The sequence below is a fragment of the Eretmochelys imbricata genome, chromosome 7 (assembly GCF_965152235.1).
Source record: "Eretmochelys imbricata isolate rEreImb1 chromosome 7, rEreImb1.hap1, whole genome shotgun sequence".
Taxonomy (NCBI): domain Eukaryota; kingdom Metazoa; phylum Chordata; order Testudines; family Cheloniidae; genus Eretmochelys; species Eretmochelys imbricata.
Genome location: NC_135578.1, coordinates 84,246,056 through 84,262,116, shown reverse-complemented (window position 1 = coordinate 84,262,116; position 16,061 = coordinate 84,246,056). Strand labels below are relative to the sequence as shown.

At 43.0% G+C, this 16,061-nt stretch overlaps 2 protein-coding genes across 2 annotated transcripts in view; one reads left to right on the top strand and one right to left on the bottom strand.

Moving 5' to 3' along the window:
* The window catches only part of SGPL1 (sphingosine-1-phosphate lyase 1), a 45,153-nt gene extending 37,050 nt beyond the window's left edge, over positions 1 to 8,103 (top strand). Inside the window, exons 11-14 of the mRNA XM_077822875.1 lie at positions 910 to 1,148; positions 2,473 to 2,619; positions 4,411 to 4,531; positions 4,662 to 8,103. Of these exons, the coding sequence (XP_077679001.1) occupies positions 910 to 1,148; positions 2,473 to 2,619; positions 4,411 to 4,531; positions 4,662 to 4,802 (648 nt within the window). The 3' untranslated portion in view covers positions 4,803 to 8,103. The remainder of the gene's footprint in view (positions 1 to 909; positions 1,149 to 2,472; positions 2,620 to 4,410; positions 4,532 to 4,661) is intronic.
* Positions 8,104 to 10,163: 2,060 nt separating this feature from the next.
* On the bottom strand, positions 10,164 to 10,848 carry PCBD1 (pterin-4 alpha-carbinolamine dehydratase 1). Its single transcript, XM_077822158.1, has 2 exons — positions 10,780 to 10,848; positions 10,164 to 10,262 (listed from the first exon to the last, which is right to left on the bottom strand). Exons 1-2 carry the CDS (start codon positions 10,846 to 10,848, stop codon positions 10,164 to 10,166), a joined length of 168 nt encoding a protein of 55 aa, XP_077678284.1.
* Positions 10,849 to 16,061: the final 5,213 nt, after the last annotated feature.

The window sequence follows — 16,061 nt, the reverse complement described above, 5'->3', positions numbered from 1 at the left end:
AATTTCCCCTTTTTCTTATGGACCCAAGTTCCAAAGCAGGTAAGAACATCTCAGATTCACTGCTGCAGTTCAGAAAAGATGTGCTTCATGATGGGTACAGTAAGTATTGTTTAGCCCCCTTTTCAGCCCTGTTCTTTAACACACAAAGAAACCATCAGTGAAAATAAAGGGCAGTCCATTTAGAACATAAGACCGGCCATACTGGGTCAGACCAAAGGTCCGTCAAGCCGAGTATCCTGTCTATCGACAGTGGCCAATGGCAGGTGCCCTAAAGGGAACGAAGAGACAGGTTATCATCAAGTGATTCATGCCCTGTCACCCAATCCCAGCCTCTGGCAAACAGAGGCTAGGGACACCATACTGCTTGATGCAGTATTTCATCATTCAGTGTACTTTGTGTTGAAGTTGGATTTGAACTCTTCTTTGTCTAAAAAACATATATCTAGTACTCCTAATTAGTATATTTTTATATATTTTTCTTTTCATATCTTGTGAGTTCAACAGGTAGAATGAGAATGGACAATTTTATGACCACGTAATACTATAGCTGTGTACTAAACAAGGGCAGTGTACAACATTGTGGTTCAGAGAATAAGTTGATTCCTTCCTGCTATGCTTTGGCATTACTCCCCAGGCAGACCGAGTGATTGGATCTCTGCCAGAGTTTGTCAGATTTTTTCTGGTGCCACCACTGTACCATAAAGTAGCGCTGATATCCAGGAAAGGCAGGGGAAGGGGAGGTGTTAAAATGGACTATTTCTATACTTCAAAACATGAGAGAGGGTGGGAATGTGGATGCCAGCAGTGCTTATCTAATGTGAGCTTGAATTTAGTCTGTAGTCTGTAGTCTTTTACCTGTGTACGTGCTCAAACATACCCATTACCTGTTGTTGTGTGTGTCTCTTGCAGTACGGCTATGCCCCAAAAGGCTCTTCAGTGGTATTGTACAGTGACAAGAAATACAGGCACTATCAGTTCTTTGTTGCACCTGACTGGCAAGGGGGCATTTATGCCTCCCCAACCATTGCTGGCTCCAGGCCTGGTGGCATCATTGCAGCTTGCTGGGCAACCATGATGTACATGGGAGAAGACGGTTATGTTGAGGCTACTAAGAAGGTCATTAGTACTACACGGTTCATTGAATCAGGGTATGTTTTTTTGGCTTTATTTTTGTCATCCCTCTTGACCCTTTCTGGAGCTTGAACATAGAACCGCTCCCAAAATCCCTTAGCTCTTACCCTTCAGACTGAGGAAGCTAGAGCCCAAAGTCCAGTGTTACTCAATATGCTGTGGGCTTATCCAAACGCAGACTAGCCATAAATTCGTGCAAAGGATGAGGGTGAGGAGGGGACTGGATCTCTGACAGCAAAGTTAGCAATAATGCCGTGGTTCAAACCCAACCCTTCCCTGCAACTTACAGTTTGGTAGAAATTCCTACACCTTTTCCCCTCTTCCCATCCCAAACTGTTGTCCCTGAACCTTGCTTTGGGGGGTGTCGTCTTTTGTATCAGCCACTAGCTAATGGGTTATGAAATGTGAAACTTTCCACTCCACTGGCTGAAAGAAGGAGCAACTGTTCTCTCCAAGACCAACCTTGGTGCTTTGTGGCCTCAAAGGGCTAGTGCTCTTTGCTTCCCCACTCTCTTCACAGCCTCTGTTTGTTTGAGCGCTCTTGGTCGTTGGTCTCATAGCTTTCCTGAGTGGTTAGCAGCTGCAGCAGTGTGATTCTAGACGGTGTTGCTGCTCCCATAGGATTTGTTCTGATGATTTTGGCAGAGTGATGAACAACGAGAACAGGCATTAAAGCTGTCTGTAGACTTACAACAGGAAAGTAACATGGCACCTTTGTTCATCAGGTTGCTGTTAAGCATTTGAGCTAAACTTTTTTTTAAATGAAAGGTTTAAATTTTCTAGAAATTAATGTCTTGTACCAATAAAGCATCCCCTGGGCCTCTAGTGAGTGAGCAAGTTGTTCCTGACTCACCCTAACATGTAACTTCCATAGTGAATTGGCTCCCCTGATAAGAAAGCTTGAGGGGGGGGAAATGCCTGCCCTTCAGTAAACATCGTAAATACACAAGTTCATTTCCCCCACAAGAAGTGGCAGGGAGATAGTGAGTCGTCATCCTTATGTACTTGAGACTCTTGGGAGACATGATTGTTTTGAATAAGGTGGGGTTTGGATAATCTTGGTTCTATTCTAATGGATTTATTAGCAGCACGTGATGAAGTAAATCACTAAATCCATGCCCACACAAGGTAAAGTTTAGGCTAACCGGCTGTGTCCTAGGTACATACTGACTCCCTGAACTGTTACTCATCGCCGAGGGATTTTGATGCCATGGATGCAGTCTGTCTTTCACTCTCTGGCTCCAGCGCTATGGAATTCCCTCCCTCTGGGCCTGAGAAGGCCCACAAAATAGCTATCCTCTATTACTATTGAGAAAATAAATCACTTTTAACTGTTTCAAGGTTGCGGAAAATTGACAACATCCAAATCTTTGGGAAACCTGAGGTGTCTGTCATCTCTGTCGGATCAGATGTTTTTGACATCTATCGGTTGTCAAATTTGTTAAGCACTAGAGGATGGAACTTAAATGTCCTGCAGTTCCCGTCAAGGTGAGTTGACTGCCAAAATGGGAACTGTTAATTTAGGCCAATTGTAGCCTAGAAGATGGGACAAATACAACTGTGGTCAAGAAATGCCTTTAGATCCAGGAAGAGCAACTTTACAGCACTTCTTACAGCCAGTTCTCCCAACATCCCTGTGCAGGAGGTAGTTAAGTAGCACCCTCACATGGAGAGGAATCAAGTCAGAGAGGTTATGTGGCTACCCAAGGCCACACAGTTAGTCAATGGCAGTCTGGATTAGAATTTCAGAGTTCCTGAAACCCAGTCACATGTATGTGTCTCTGCACCATGTTGACTATCTGTCGAGATAGGTCTCTGGTTTTCAGGAGTTTGTAGTTGTCTGCAGTCCTTAGCCAAGTGTCTCTGAAAGCAGACTTCTAAAATGTGTTCATAAAAAAACAAGCACAACCAAACAAACTGCACAACACTGAGAAAAAAACCCACTGAGGTGCAAAGTTGTAGGGGAGCCTAAATTATGCTAGGTCCTAAGAGTTTTCTGGAAGCCTAGAAAGTTGTAAAATTTTGTGGGTTTCTACAATATGTAAATGTTCCCGTTTGTGCTGTCTGCATAGCCCAACAAAAAGCAACCATTTTGTTTAATGTTCTTTGTACGAAGTGGCCCCCCTTGCTTTGTCAAGAGTTGGTTATGCACATCTGCTAACAACTTACATTTAGGCCTTGTCCTCACTGCTCATCAAAGTATGGACATTAAAATCCTAAGAAGACAAGGCAGTTCATAGCTTGAACGTGAGTTAGGTCAAGGCAAATGCTGGGCTTCCCACTCATAGTCTCTACCTCAACCTGCTAATGTGTGGAAAGCTACAGACTGCCTTGTCCTTACTAGTATTGTATCTCATGTTAGTTAACGTGTTGGCTAACACAAGGTAAGTACACACTTCCTTGTGAAAATGCCCACTAATTACAGAGCCTTTGAGGGAGCTTGTGTTAAAAGGTGACCATGTACAACAATCTGCTAGAACTTGGTGAGTATTTCCCAAAGGGTGGGACCCATGCCCCTTGAGGATGTGAAACAGTAACTGAGGGGGAGGCAAGGACAGAGCTTCCTTGTTCTCCAGATTCTCAGTTTGCAATTAAAAAAAAAAAATTCACTGTGATTGCAAAGAAACCCTTCAAAACATGAAGCTATGGTAGAGGAGTATGTAGAGAAGCTGAAACAGTAGTTCTGAGGTGTGAGCGGCCCCATTAATTTGAATGGGTGCTAGCTCAGATACTAATAATAGTTGACATTTTAAAATATTTCAAAGCATGTAACAAAGTGGAGGGAAGGATATTATGAAGATCCACACAAGCATTTCCTAAAGTGTGTGTGTTGAGGACAAGGATGAAAGATTAACTCGGGAAAGGTGGGATGGAGTAGTTATATCTGTTAAGATGCGTGGTCTTCAACATGTGGTGAGGTTGCAGAGGGAGGTGTGACTGCCATTTCTGTAACGAAGGGCTCAGCTTTCAAAAGTTTGGGAAACCCTGTTTAATGTGTATTCTCCCTGGATTTATTGTATTTGAAGGGGGCAATAGCAGTGAGTGACCTGCTTTTCCTTTCTGAAAATCAGTAAACCTGATTTTGTTCTTTAGAATACCTAAGTGCGGGTGCTGGCAGGCCTAACAGGTTATACCTTAAGTTTTCAAAGGGGCCCCATCAGTCAAGGGGAGCAGCATGACTTAAACCCTCGTAGTTACTCTGAAAATGTAGGGAATAGTTTTCTGCCCTTTCCATTGTGAAATGGCTTATCTTTCCTCTCCTCTCCCCTTTGCCTGTAGCATCCATCTCTGCATTACGCTGTTGCACACAAAACCTGGCATTGCAGAACAATTCTTGGAGGATGTCCAAGACTGTGTCTTAGAGATCATGAAGGACCCTAAAGCCAAGACCACTGGCATGGTAAGGAGACAGTGTACAACAAGGGTGAAGTTGGATTGAAATGATTAAATCTCTAAATTCACACATCCCTGTTGGGATAGAGTTTTCCTGTGTTGTTGTTGTTATTATTATTATTTTTTTTAAACCATAGGGTGCCATCTATGGAATGGCGCAGTCCATCCCGGACAGGAAGATGGTATCAGAGATTTCTCATGCATACTTGGACTGCCTCTATAGCACAGACATCCCTTCTAGTGACAAACACATGAACGGTTCTCCTGGACACTCCTGAATGCAGTAACTGGTACTTTGCCAGCCAGCTCTGAGGTGGTATTCTGAATTCCTGGAGGAAGATGATCATACTAAGCTACTGTCTTTGATCAGATCAGGCAGCAGCTTTATCTACAGAAGTTTCCTCCCCTTTCTCTTTGTCTCATCCCTCTACTTTCTGAAATCAACTTTTGAGTAATTTCCACTGTCTTTGTCACTTCTCAGTAGTTGGTTTAGTTTTAATTTTTCTATTGTATCACCTTGGTTAGCTACCAAGACTAGTCTTAAAAGTCTTGGATGGAATGGCATTATTATGGCAGTTGAATGTCCATTCCACAACCCCCTAACTCCTCAGGTATTCTGTCTTTGTTTATTCTGTACCGTTTCTTTTCCTGGAAGAAAAGCTGTGGATCTTTTACTTAGTGAATGCCCCACTAGGATTTGGGTTTTCTGTAATTGTCTGAAACATAGAGACACTGAAGCAACTTCCCCAGAAGTTGGAGGTAGAAAGTGAATGGAACACAAGTATTCAGTGACTCTTCCAACTGTACTGCTACCTACTGTAGGAAACCGTGTTTAACAAATTGCGTGATGGGGGTTTATATCTTGCTAACTCTGAACATGATCGTCTTTTCTTTATTGATTCCCCAATCCAGTCTTTGAATTCTTTACATATGGAGATCCAGTTAGACACAGTTGTCAATTTATAGATAGTAATTTCTTTGGATGACTTTCTTAATGTAAGCAACTCTTCCTGAGTCTTGTATAAATTGCAGTAGAAGTAGAAAATTAATTTTAAACCAAATGGGTAGGATAGGGGAAAGAGTCTGAAGGTACTCCTCAAGAACCACTCTTAATACAGTATCATTGCTTTCCTGCCTCTTGTTCTAGAGCTTTTACATTACCACCCATCATGCTGTTGTATCTTGCACAACTCCAGAGGAGAGCAAAATGATTATTTTATTGTATGTAACTTGAAGGTTTTGCACTATCCTAAAATGCTGCAGTGAAGTCAGTTGAGCCTTGCTCTTTGTAATGGCTGGGGATTTATGTGCAAACATGGCACCAAAGTTAACTTTTTTTTACACCATCTTTTAATATGAAGTGGTGAGTTTTGTAAAAGAAAGTAGTGGTTTCTGTCTGCTCTTTGCACTGACTCTTTTAAGGCACATTTTCAAAGGGCATTCACCAGTGTGCCTTAACACTGCTCCAGCTTTTCCTGAGACTTCAGGAAGAGTATGATGGATCAGCTGCTGACTGTGATGTTACCATGGTCATCTCCTTATGGTACTATATTGAAAATAATCTGTAGCAAATTGGACTCAGGTACAGTACACTCCACCCTCAATGTAAGTCTTATTGGGCCAACTGTTTTCAGTGTTACAAAGGTGTTGATATAGTGCTGAGCGTGAAGTGTTAAGGTGGGATCTAATTAATATTGAAAGTATGAAGGCCTTGGGTTCTAAGGAGGGGGTCTCTATCAAGAATTATCCCCACCTTCCCTACTTTTTTGCATCACTTTGTCCTTTATGCAGACTGCATTGAGTAGCCTTGTAAAATGGTTGCAGCCCCCTAAACAAACTAGAAAAGCTTTTGATGCTAATCATTGGTGTGGTTAGCCCGGTAGAGCTTTATAATTAGGGTGGAGTGCATTTTCCAATACTCGTTCTTTTGATCCATTTCTGCATACTACTAGACACTTCAAATGCAAACAACTCTCACAGGAGGTGGTTGCATTATGCAGTGCTTTCTGGGGGGGGAGTGCTGTAAATCTTAAAGGTGGGCTCCCCCTCAGCCACAGTACTGTATTTGCTTGCATCTAAACTGCTTCTGAGTGACTCAACATGTCTGAAACGCACATTTGCACAGTAGCTATGCAAAGTGAGAGTGAATTATGAGCCATTGCTAAAGCAACCTTAGTGCTGGGTTCAAAGTCTGTGGACAAGGATATTCTTTTTAAAATATATCTAGTATTCTGTACTCTGAGTCAATACAGCTTAGCCATCTTATAGACTTCAGTAAGATAAGGCGGGCACATGTCTACTTACTCCGAGAATTCTTTTCAGCCCTCTTCTTGAAACATTGAATTCAAATTGCCAGATACTTAATTTGTGTCTTGCTGACTTAGTCAACATGTATTGGACCTAATAATTAGCATCCTGCCATCTGAGGATCACTACATCTCTCACAGTATACTGTGCTTTGGAAAGGGATCTTCTATATAAATACCCAGCTATTTTGATAGTTGACTTCCAACCCAGACCTAAAAAAAGGGAAAAACCGTTCTAAAAAACTCTCCTCATCTTCTTCCCCAGGAATTACATGGGGCTAACAAATCAGTGTTTCAATTCACATGTTTTTTTTTTTTTGATGTACTTGAAGAGGTATTTGTCTCTGTGTACTCCATTCTGGGCTTCATGTACTGTTAATGGTTGTGACTCTTTGATTATGTTTTATGTACATTTGATCTATACTGTAAATGTAATCTGTTCTGTACACTGTATTTTACTATTATGCAGTCTTTATTTGCTTTTGTCATTTAATATAGAATCTGTATCTGCTTTATCATGCATACTGTTTTTAGAAAAATGGCGACATTAATACATTATTTACTGGCTTTTAAATTCTACAGTGTGGATTGTAATCTGAAACTTGATGGTACTTTCTAGGGGCAGGAGGTTCCCAAAATATCAAATTCTATCTTCCTGTAAGAGAGAGTTTTTCAAACAAGGTATATAAACACTGGCAATGTTTCAGGGTGGAGAGGAATTACTGTGCCTGTGAAGGGCTCAAAGGAAGGTAGCTGCTTGCAGATGTTTGAACTTTATTTGCCAAATGGAACACTATATCCTATGTAAAGTGTCAGGGTGCAGTCGATACTGCTGAGCCATTGATTCCATTTGTGCTTTCTTGTTGCTTTCAAAAAGATTAAAATACATACAATGAGAATATGACGCACATTAAATATGCACCCATTGTTTTTAAGGGGCTTCCAGGGCAGGATTTGCTCCGATGGTAATATTCTGTAACATTCACTCTCGCTTATTACTGATTAAAACTTTGTAGGCTGAAATTATTGAAGAGATCGTAAAATGCTGTAGTGGAGAGCCCTTTTTGTATTAAAATGGTTCACTTAATTATCCAAGCCCACTGTATCCATTCTTATTGAAGAAGGGTTTTCTAAACCACTAGCCTGAATCCTTGGTGATCCCGCCATGATTTTGCAGGGAGGTGGTGTCTTTTTTTTTTTTTTTTTTTTTTTTCCAGCGCTGATACATAGCCTAGGCCACTGCTCCCTGGTGTGTGGTTTCCTGTTCATTAATGGTGAATTACAGCTTTGCAACTGCTTTTCTTCCTGCTGCCCAGATAAGGGCATTGACTCTGACTGCTCTTCACGTGTGGTGTTTAAGGATATTAAAGGGAAGGCTATATGAAGGAGCGGTGGATTTTCTATAGTGAATTCTGGCGTTAGACAAATATAAGGGTTAGACCTGAGTCAGCCACTTGTAGAGCTCCTCTTAGAATTTTGGTCTTGTGGTTTAGCAACATCAAATACCCATATTATTGCATCCATGAGAGGTGACAGTACTACAGTGCCAAAATACCTTTTAGGGCAGAGGTGGGCAAACTTTTTGGCCCAAGGGTCACCAGCGGGGTTGCAAAACGGTATGGAGGGCCAGATAGGGCAGGCTGCGCCTCCACAAACAGCCTGGCGTCTGCCCCATCCCACTTCGCACCCCGTGACTGCCCACCTCAGAACTCCCGACCCATCCAACCACCCCCACTCCTTGTCCCCTGACCACACTCTCCCCAGACACCTGTTCCTAACTGCCCTCCCCGGGACCTGACCCCCCCCCCCCTCCACTCCCTGTCTCCTGACCACCTCTGCCCCCTTATCCAACCCTCCCTTCTCCCTGCCCCCTTACCATGCCACTCAGAGCAGCAGGACAGGCTTACTGGAAAGCATGAGAGGTGGGCGGGCGTAAGCCGCGCTGCCCGTGCGGTGGCAAGACTGTGGGGGAGGGAGGGACAGTGGGGTGGGGGCCGGGGGCTAGCTCCCAGGCCAGGAGCTCAGGGGCCAGGCAGGACAGTCCCGTGAGCCGTAGTTTGCCCATCTCTGTTTTAGGGGAAGTCTATGCTGGAATAAAAGACTCTCCCCCACTCACAGGGTCCCAGAGCTCGGGCAGCAGCACCTGAACACAAATGTCTACACAGCAGTTTTGCAGCCCTGCAGCCTGAGCCTCACCAGCCTGAGTCAGCTGAGCTGGGCCAGCCATGGGATTTAATTGCTGTGTAGACATACCCGTAGAGTCCAACTGCTTTCATCCCACTTTGGCTTAAAGGCAGAGTGCCTTTATACTTAAGACTGCACTATGCTCTTTTACATGTTCTCCTGTTTTTCAAAGTCCTACCCCACCTACAGTACAATCTTGAATACTGACTCTTCAAACCCTGTGAGCCAAAGCTACCTTTTCCTACTTAGAATTGTTAGATATTTATTACTACTAGCTTTACCAGCTCCATTTCATGGATGTCCCCCTCTGGAGCCTGTTTTTTGTAGTTTTTTGACCACTTCACTTTGAGGCACATGCAACTGCTCCAGAAGTTATTTATGCCTCAGGAAGGCTTCCCCATGCAATGACCTGGAGACGTGTGGAGTGAATTATATGGGGAATGGGAGGAGAGAGTAAATATGAATAACTTGCTTAGTTTTTTCAACTTAGTTTCTTCAGTCAAAACTATGCAGTGAATGGTCCCTTCAAACTGACAACTGCTATGTTATAAGAACTTTTATTGCAAACACTTAGATATTTTCAGCTGACATTCCTGGCTCCCATCTCTGTAATATAGCCAGTTGCAACACAGGTAACCCCACATACCTGCTATAATACTATTTGAACAAAGCTTACAAATGTAACCAAACTGCACATCACAGATACTGGTCTGCTAACAGAAGAGACCAGGGGACATAGGCTTCACTGTAGACAAAACAGTATAATTGTAAAGTAAGAAGCAAGCACACAACTGACTGGGTAACAATAAACTCAAACTGCTTACACTGTATAATATTACTTTCTTCCACTAAAGGCCAGATATGCCAAAAGTACCAGAGGTCAAGCAATTTTACACTGGTACTCACTGGACTAAAAAAGAAGGCAACTTTCCTCCTGGTAACTGAGAAGTAGGAAGTATTTTTACGCTAGGGCAGCTTATTCCCTCTGAAACTTTGAGCTGTGGTGGAAGAGGAGCTGAGCATAGCATTGTCTTCTGCTTGGATCAGGAACTGCGTGGAACCAGCAAATGGTTCTAACTACAGTTTTAAGAATGAGAGAGGAGACAGTAGCTGCTCAGCCAATTCAGGCTTATGTATGCCCAGCCTCGTTCAAGACAGAGAAGCTGCAACTTGCTCTATGAAACTGGCCAAATTGATATCCCGCTCGGATAAGCCTGCACACTCGTGTGTGCTCAGGATAATGTGAACCTAAAACAAAACAAAAAAACTTGCAGTTGGTGGAAAGAGCAGTCATATTCTAAACTTGTTACAACATTGTAAATGGTTGTCTGTCTGAAGTAGTGTTAAGTACTTTCATTACTTTTTCCCCAGCAGGACCCATAAAATCTCTAATAGTGGGACAGCAGAAACAAGAGATGGGTGCAAATTTTTTTAGCACTCCAACTTTTGTGAGTTGGATGAACTACTAGAGCTTCATTGTGATGCTACAATACTATTACTGAGGCTAGGCATGATTTATACAATGGTCTGACATAGTGAGGCAAGATATTTTTGCACTACATGTAAACAACCTCCTCCCTCTTAACAGAAGGAACTAAGTGTTATTTATTTGTATTATCATAGCACTAGGGGCCTGAGTCATGACCCCCCAGCATCCCATTGTCCTAAGCGCCCTATAAACAGAAAACGTTATACTGTTTATCCGTTGCTAAACCTGAAACACCTTCCATGTTAAGAGACCTAATCGCTCACTGCTATCCTTTACCTTGCTGTAAACGTTGAACCATTCAGGGTGGTGGTCCAGTTTTTCTGCTTGCAAAGCTACTCTGGTCATGAACCCAAAGGCCTGCCCAGAAGGAACAAAAGATAAGTTAGTTGTAAGCCAACTCTAGTGGTGGCTCACACTTATTTATGGTTGGCATGTCCTTGATGGAATTAACTTCCTTTCCTTTTTGGGAATCCAGGTAAACACAAAACTTCCCTAACGCTACATTGCCTTTGCCTAAGATTTCCACGATGTCCACCTGTTTGTGTGGGAAAAGTTCTGCAAAAAACACTGGCTGACTGGTTGAGTAGTTGGATGTCTTCAATAATCGATGCTGTAGCTCAGCCAGAAGCTTATGAACTGGATGCAGGAATTACTGGGTTAGATTCTATGGCCTGTCTTATGCAAGTGTTCAGAACAGATGAGAATGGTCCTTTCTGGTTTAAACATCTATGAACAGAGGGAAACAGTTTAAATAAAATAAGCATTAACTTTCTGGGTGGGATCCCTAAACTGAAATGCAGACCACTTGCAGTATGGACGTAGGTGTCAGTTTCTGTACCCGACTGAAGTCCTTGAAATGGAACTCTTTGAAGATGGCATCTCTCCCTTCCACCTCATTCCACCCTACAGCTTTCAGGTTTGGCAACAGTTGCTCCCTCTCATCAGTGCTCAACCTGTGGGCTTTTCCTGCCTAGGAGAGAAATAAAAAGTAGAAGAATGGACCAAGAAGACACCGGCTATTGACATTTGCTTGAGCAGAGGTAAGACTTCCTTTCCTAGAGTAAATAGAAAGTAGGTGCTCAAATCAGTGAGGCACAGATAAAGTATACATGCAATGAGGCTTTCCTTACTTCTGTCATGAGCTGCAGCACCCACCTAGAAACTGTAAAATAGCCTAAGAGGCTTAAGTTATCAATGCATATTGGTCACGACCTGCAGCACTCCTGTCATTTCAGGGCTAAGCCTGCCTTCACCATGCACTACAAGAGTGGTTCCCAAACTTGTTCCGCCATTTGTGCGGGGAAAGCCCCTGGCGGGCTGGGCCGGTTTGTTTATGGCCGCTGCTTCCAGCAGCTCCCACTGGCCTGGAGCTGCGAACTGCGGCCACTAGGAGCCGCGATCGGCTGAACCTGCGGACGCAGCAGGTAAACAAACCGGCCCAGCCTGCCAGTCGCTTTCCCTGCACAAGCGGCGGAACAAGTTTGGGAACCCCTGTACTACAAACTGGGCTAAAATGAGTGATGGCTGTATGATGTGAACCATCTCTGTTATGCACTACTGAGAGGCTCCCAAACAAGTATACTTTAAACTTCAACTAATGCTAGAACTAAATTATCCGGAGGGATAGATATTTACAAGTTCTGTGTAACTGAACAGTTTTCAGAAGGGAAGAAAAGGCAGTCCAGCACTCTTCACAAAAGGATCTATCCAGACTGCAGCTTTGGTATGGAATGCCCCTTTCAAAGTTAGGGGAGGGAATCCTCAAATTAACCAAGATTTATTTACTTTGAAAGCTGGCTGCAATATGCTATCCTACCCAAACTGCAGTATTTTCCTTCCAGGAGGGTATAGGGAAAGTTGCACGAATGGAAAAACCATTTCATCGTAACAGATTTATTGCTCTGTTAATGTTTAAGCAATTGCTTTCTCCACTCTGCTCTCCCTGGATGACTTTGGATCCTGGGAGGAATATTTTGTGATTGGTCAGATTAAACCAGTGCTTAAACTTTTCCATATTATGCTCGTACATTACAGCAGAAATTTCAGAATGCCTCTTCCATCTACCCACTAAATAAAGGGAGGCTATTTGTGACCAACAATTGGAAGGGAAGAGTGGTTATTTTGCATTTTCTTTCATTATTGTTGGCTAGAGCTGTTGCTGTTGTGTTTTTTTTTTTTTTTTTTCAAATAATACGCGCTTGGGTGGAGTAATTCAGCCCAGATAAATTGGGGCATGCTCCAGTTTAATGTGAGCATAAATGGGGGTTGGCCAATAGCACCTATCCTGGGCTTATTGAAGAGGGCAGGTGCAATATGTGAGCTGGTGTCAGAGCCAACAGTCATAGGTAGAGGATTATGCCTTATTTCAGCAACCCAAATCCTTGCAGATTAGATGATGCTCTGTTTTATAATGGGCCTTTTAAAAATCCTAGCTTCACTGGGGCTGAAGTTTGATGTATTTTTTGGAATTGCATACACATATTTATGTAAGATGTGGAATCTTAAATGGTGAATAGCCAGGATGCCTTGGGAGAATCTCAAACGTTTGATAGCTGCTTAAAATGGAGCATGTTGTGTGTGCTACTTTTGAGCATATTATTCAAACTAAACTCCCCTCTGTCATCTTAGTCTTTGGTCAGTCACACTTGTACTTATTTTATGAATCATCTGCACAAAGAAATAGAACCCTGGTTTTCTCTGATTCAGGTAGTCTGAGGATGCAGAGCCCAAAAGGCTGGTCACTGAGCAGATACTATTTCTCTAGTGTTGTGGGTTTCTCTTTTTGTGTGTGTGTTTGGGGTTTTTTTGTGCTCCACAAGCCATTCAGTATCGATACTCTTTGAATGCCGATGTTTAAGCACACTGGACTATAATTACACATGTAGGCAAAGGCACGCTATACTCCTCTGCTAGATCGGATTTATGATAAATCTACCTACTAACCAGTAATGATGAGGTACAGGTATGTGCCCTATAGTGACACCCAAACTTAAGTTCAAACCAGTGGCTGGGCTGTGGATAAACTGTATCAGAGAAAATGCAAGATGAAACACTACGTTAAATGTGATGCTACTGAATTTATTTTGTAACTTTTCTCTTGAGATACAGAACAATGTCAGGTATCCTTTAAGGTGTACGATTCATTCAAAATGTATTTTGTGAAAGCATTCATTGTACCTGCCTACCAACAAGCTAATTATAAGCACCCTCCCTGCTCACAGAAGCATTACTTTTTAATGGTATCCCTGTTGCCGACTTCAGCCCTATACCCCATCTGGCTGCTTTGTTGTGTGATCTGAGTCAGATTTTTTTTTTTTTTTTTTATTGAAGATGCAGTGTAAACACTGATCAGCACGGTAAAACCTCAGTCAATGCCCTTTGTGTGATCCTAGATAAGCTTATTCTAGGTATCTTAGCAACCAGGATAAAGCAGGGTGGAAGCTGACTTACGAGAACGCCATCAGAACCAGACACTTTCTCCTGTGCTGCACAGACACTAGCTAGAAGGGAAAAGCTGTTAACGTACCCCATATGCTGTATGTTTGTGCGTGAGGCAGGGGGAGAATCACTTCGCTTATTTCAACACTTTTTGAAATGATTACCGGGCAGCCAGAAAACTGCATGACAGCCTGGAGTGCTAACCTCTAGGAGTTCAAGTACAATTCCTCCAGTCTGACCTGCAATATCTGAGGAAGAACAGTCTGGCCAGAGTGTGGCTCTGATTGGGTTATTGCTTTCCTCTTTGTTTGCTATAAACTAGCTAGACCCACCTGAATGCCTGAACAGATGTGAACAGGTTAATAATAGTCGAGCCACTCTGTCACTATGGAGGTGTGTCAGGCTTCTAGGCAAGAATTACAGTGGGGAGGGACTGTGATGAAAGCAAGATAAGCTAGTGCTGACTAAGCAGGGTACAGGTGTACTTTCCCCTTTATTATGGGAACATGACCCTTATGGTCTCCTCACCCATGCTTCCCCCCACCCCCATTTTCAACGGTCTCTTACAAAACAGCAGCTGTTGTAACAGACACTGGATCACCATAAACTGCACTGTGGTGGCTGTAGGATGACAGGTCCTCAGTTCTGCAGGTATGTCCTTGCCCACTATACTGAAATCAACCATGTTCCTATTCCAGTTCTTAATGAGTATTCCCTCCCCCCTTCACCTGTGACTCTAGATCCAGCTGCTTTTGCACTGAGCTTTACTTTCCTATTGAATTAAGGGTGTAATGAAGCTATGGGATTTTCTAAATCCTAGCTTCACTAGTGGGAGTACCCCAGACACAATCGCATGTCCGAGTAACTCAAAGCCAGGGTGAGGGGCCATGGCAGGTTTGGGCAAAGAGGCAAAACAGTAAAGCTAGTCTCCCTCATCAAGGCTTGAACTTGCTATAGGATAAGGCATAGCCTTGTATTGGTCTCAATAATCTTTATCTTCTGAATCCTCTTGCTGCCTCCCCTCATGACAAGTACACAAACTTGCCCTCCTCCTAGTTACCAAAGCTGCCTGAGTTCTCTAAACCCAAATGCTCCTATACAGCCTCCTCTCCCCCTTGGACGGTATTAAAAGTGTCCTAGTTTTCTGTCCTGAAGTCTGGCCCTACAAGGCTGCTTCTTTGTCAGTACTGCCAGCTAATGCCTTCCACATGCTCTCACTGGTTAAAACATGTTTCCCATTACAACTAATTTAATAAATCTTAAAATGTTTTGCTGGATTTTTCCAGCAGCCATCTTGTTGTTTGTTCTTGTCCGAAACAGCAGACTTGCCACACAATGGTGCACAGAAACCAACTTGACTTGTCTTTGCAATTTCACGTGAACCTTAAAAAACAAAACCAAAAAAACCCACAAAAAACGCACCAAAATCGCTGTACACAAATCCAGCAATTCCCTTTTGCTTGTTTGCTTGTTGCTTATGAAAGTGAGAAGCCACTATTACTGATTAGAGATAGATATATTGCAAGCAGGGCTGCAAATGACCAACGTGACCAAAGCAGTGCATCTCAAACCTGACATGTAGCATCCTCTGCTCTTGTAGTGCTCCTCCCGTTCCCCTTGGCCCTGGTCTGCAATTTCTGTTATTCTAAGGCTGGGATCCCATGGAGCTCTGTTAATAAGATACAAGTCCAACCTGCAGCATCCCTGCTTTAGCTGTACCAGAGCCCTGGCCCTATGCAGCTGGAAAAAAAATACAAAGGTTTTCTATGCAAGAGTCAGTGGGACTGTATATAAGTTCAGTAAGCGGTGCTATAAATCTGTACTAATGTGGTTCACAAGAGAAAGTGATTGCAGTGGATGTTGCATCTTTGATGGAGTGTTAACGGGGACTAGTCATATTTGTAACTCCCTTTGCAGAAAGGGAAGCCCAGCAACACCCCCCAGAGAGATTCCCATTGGTGAAAACCCACTTAGTACTGGAGTAGCTGCCTATAGGTTTGCCAGGGTTAGTCATTACCGAAGAATAAAGCTTTGTTCTTTTCTCCCTCCTCTTGTACAATAGAGCAGCCGGCTTAAACCTTTCTGCCTTTCCAAATAGCATAGCTGTTACTTGCAAAGCA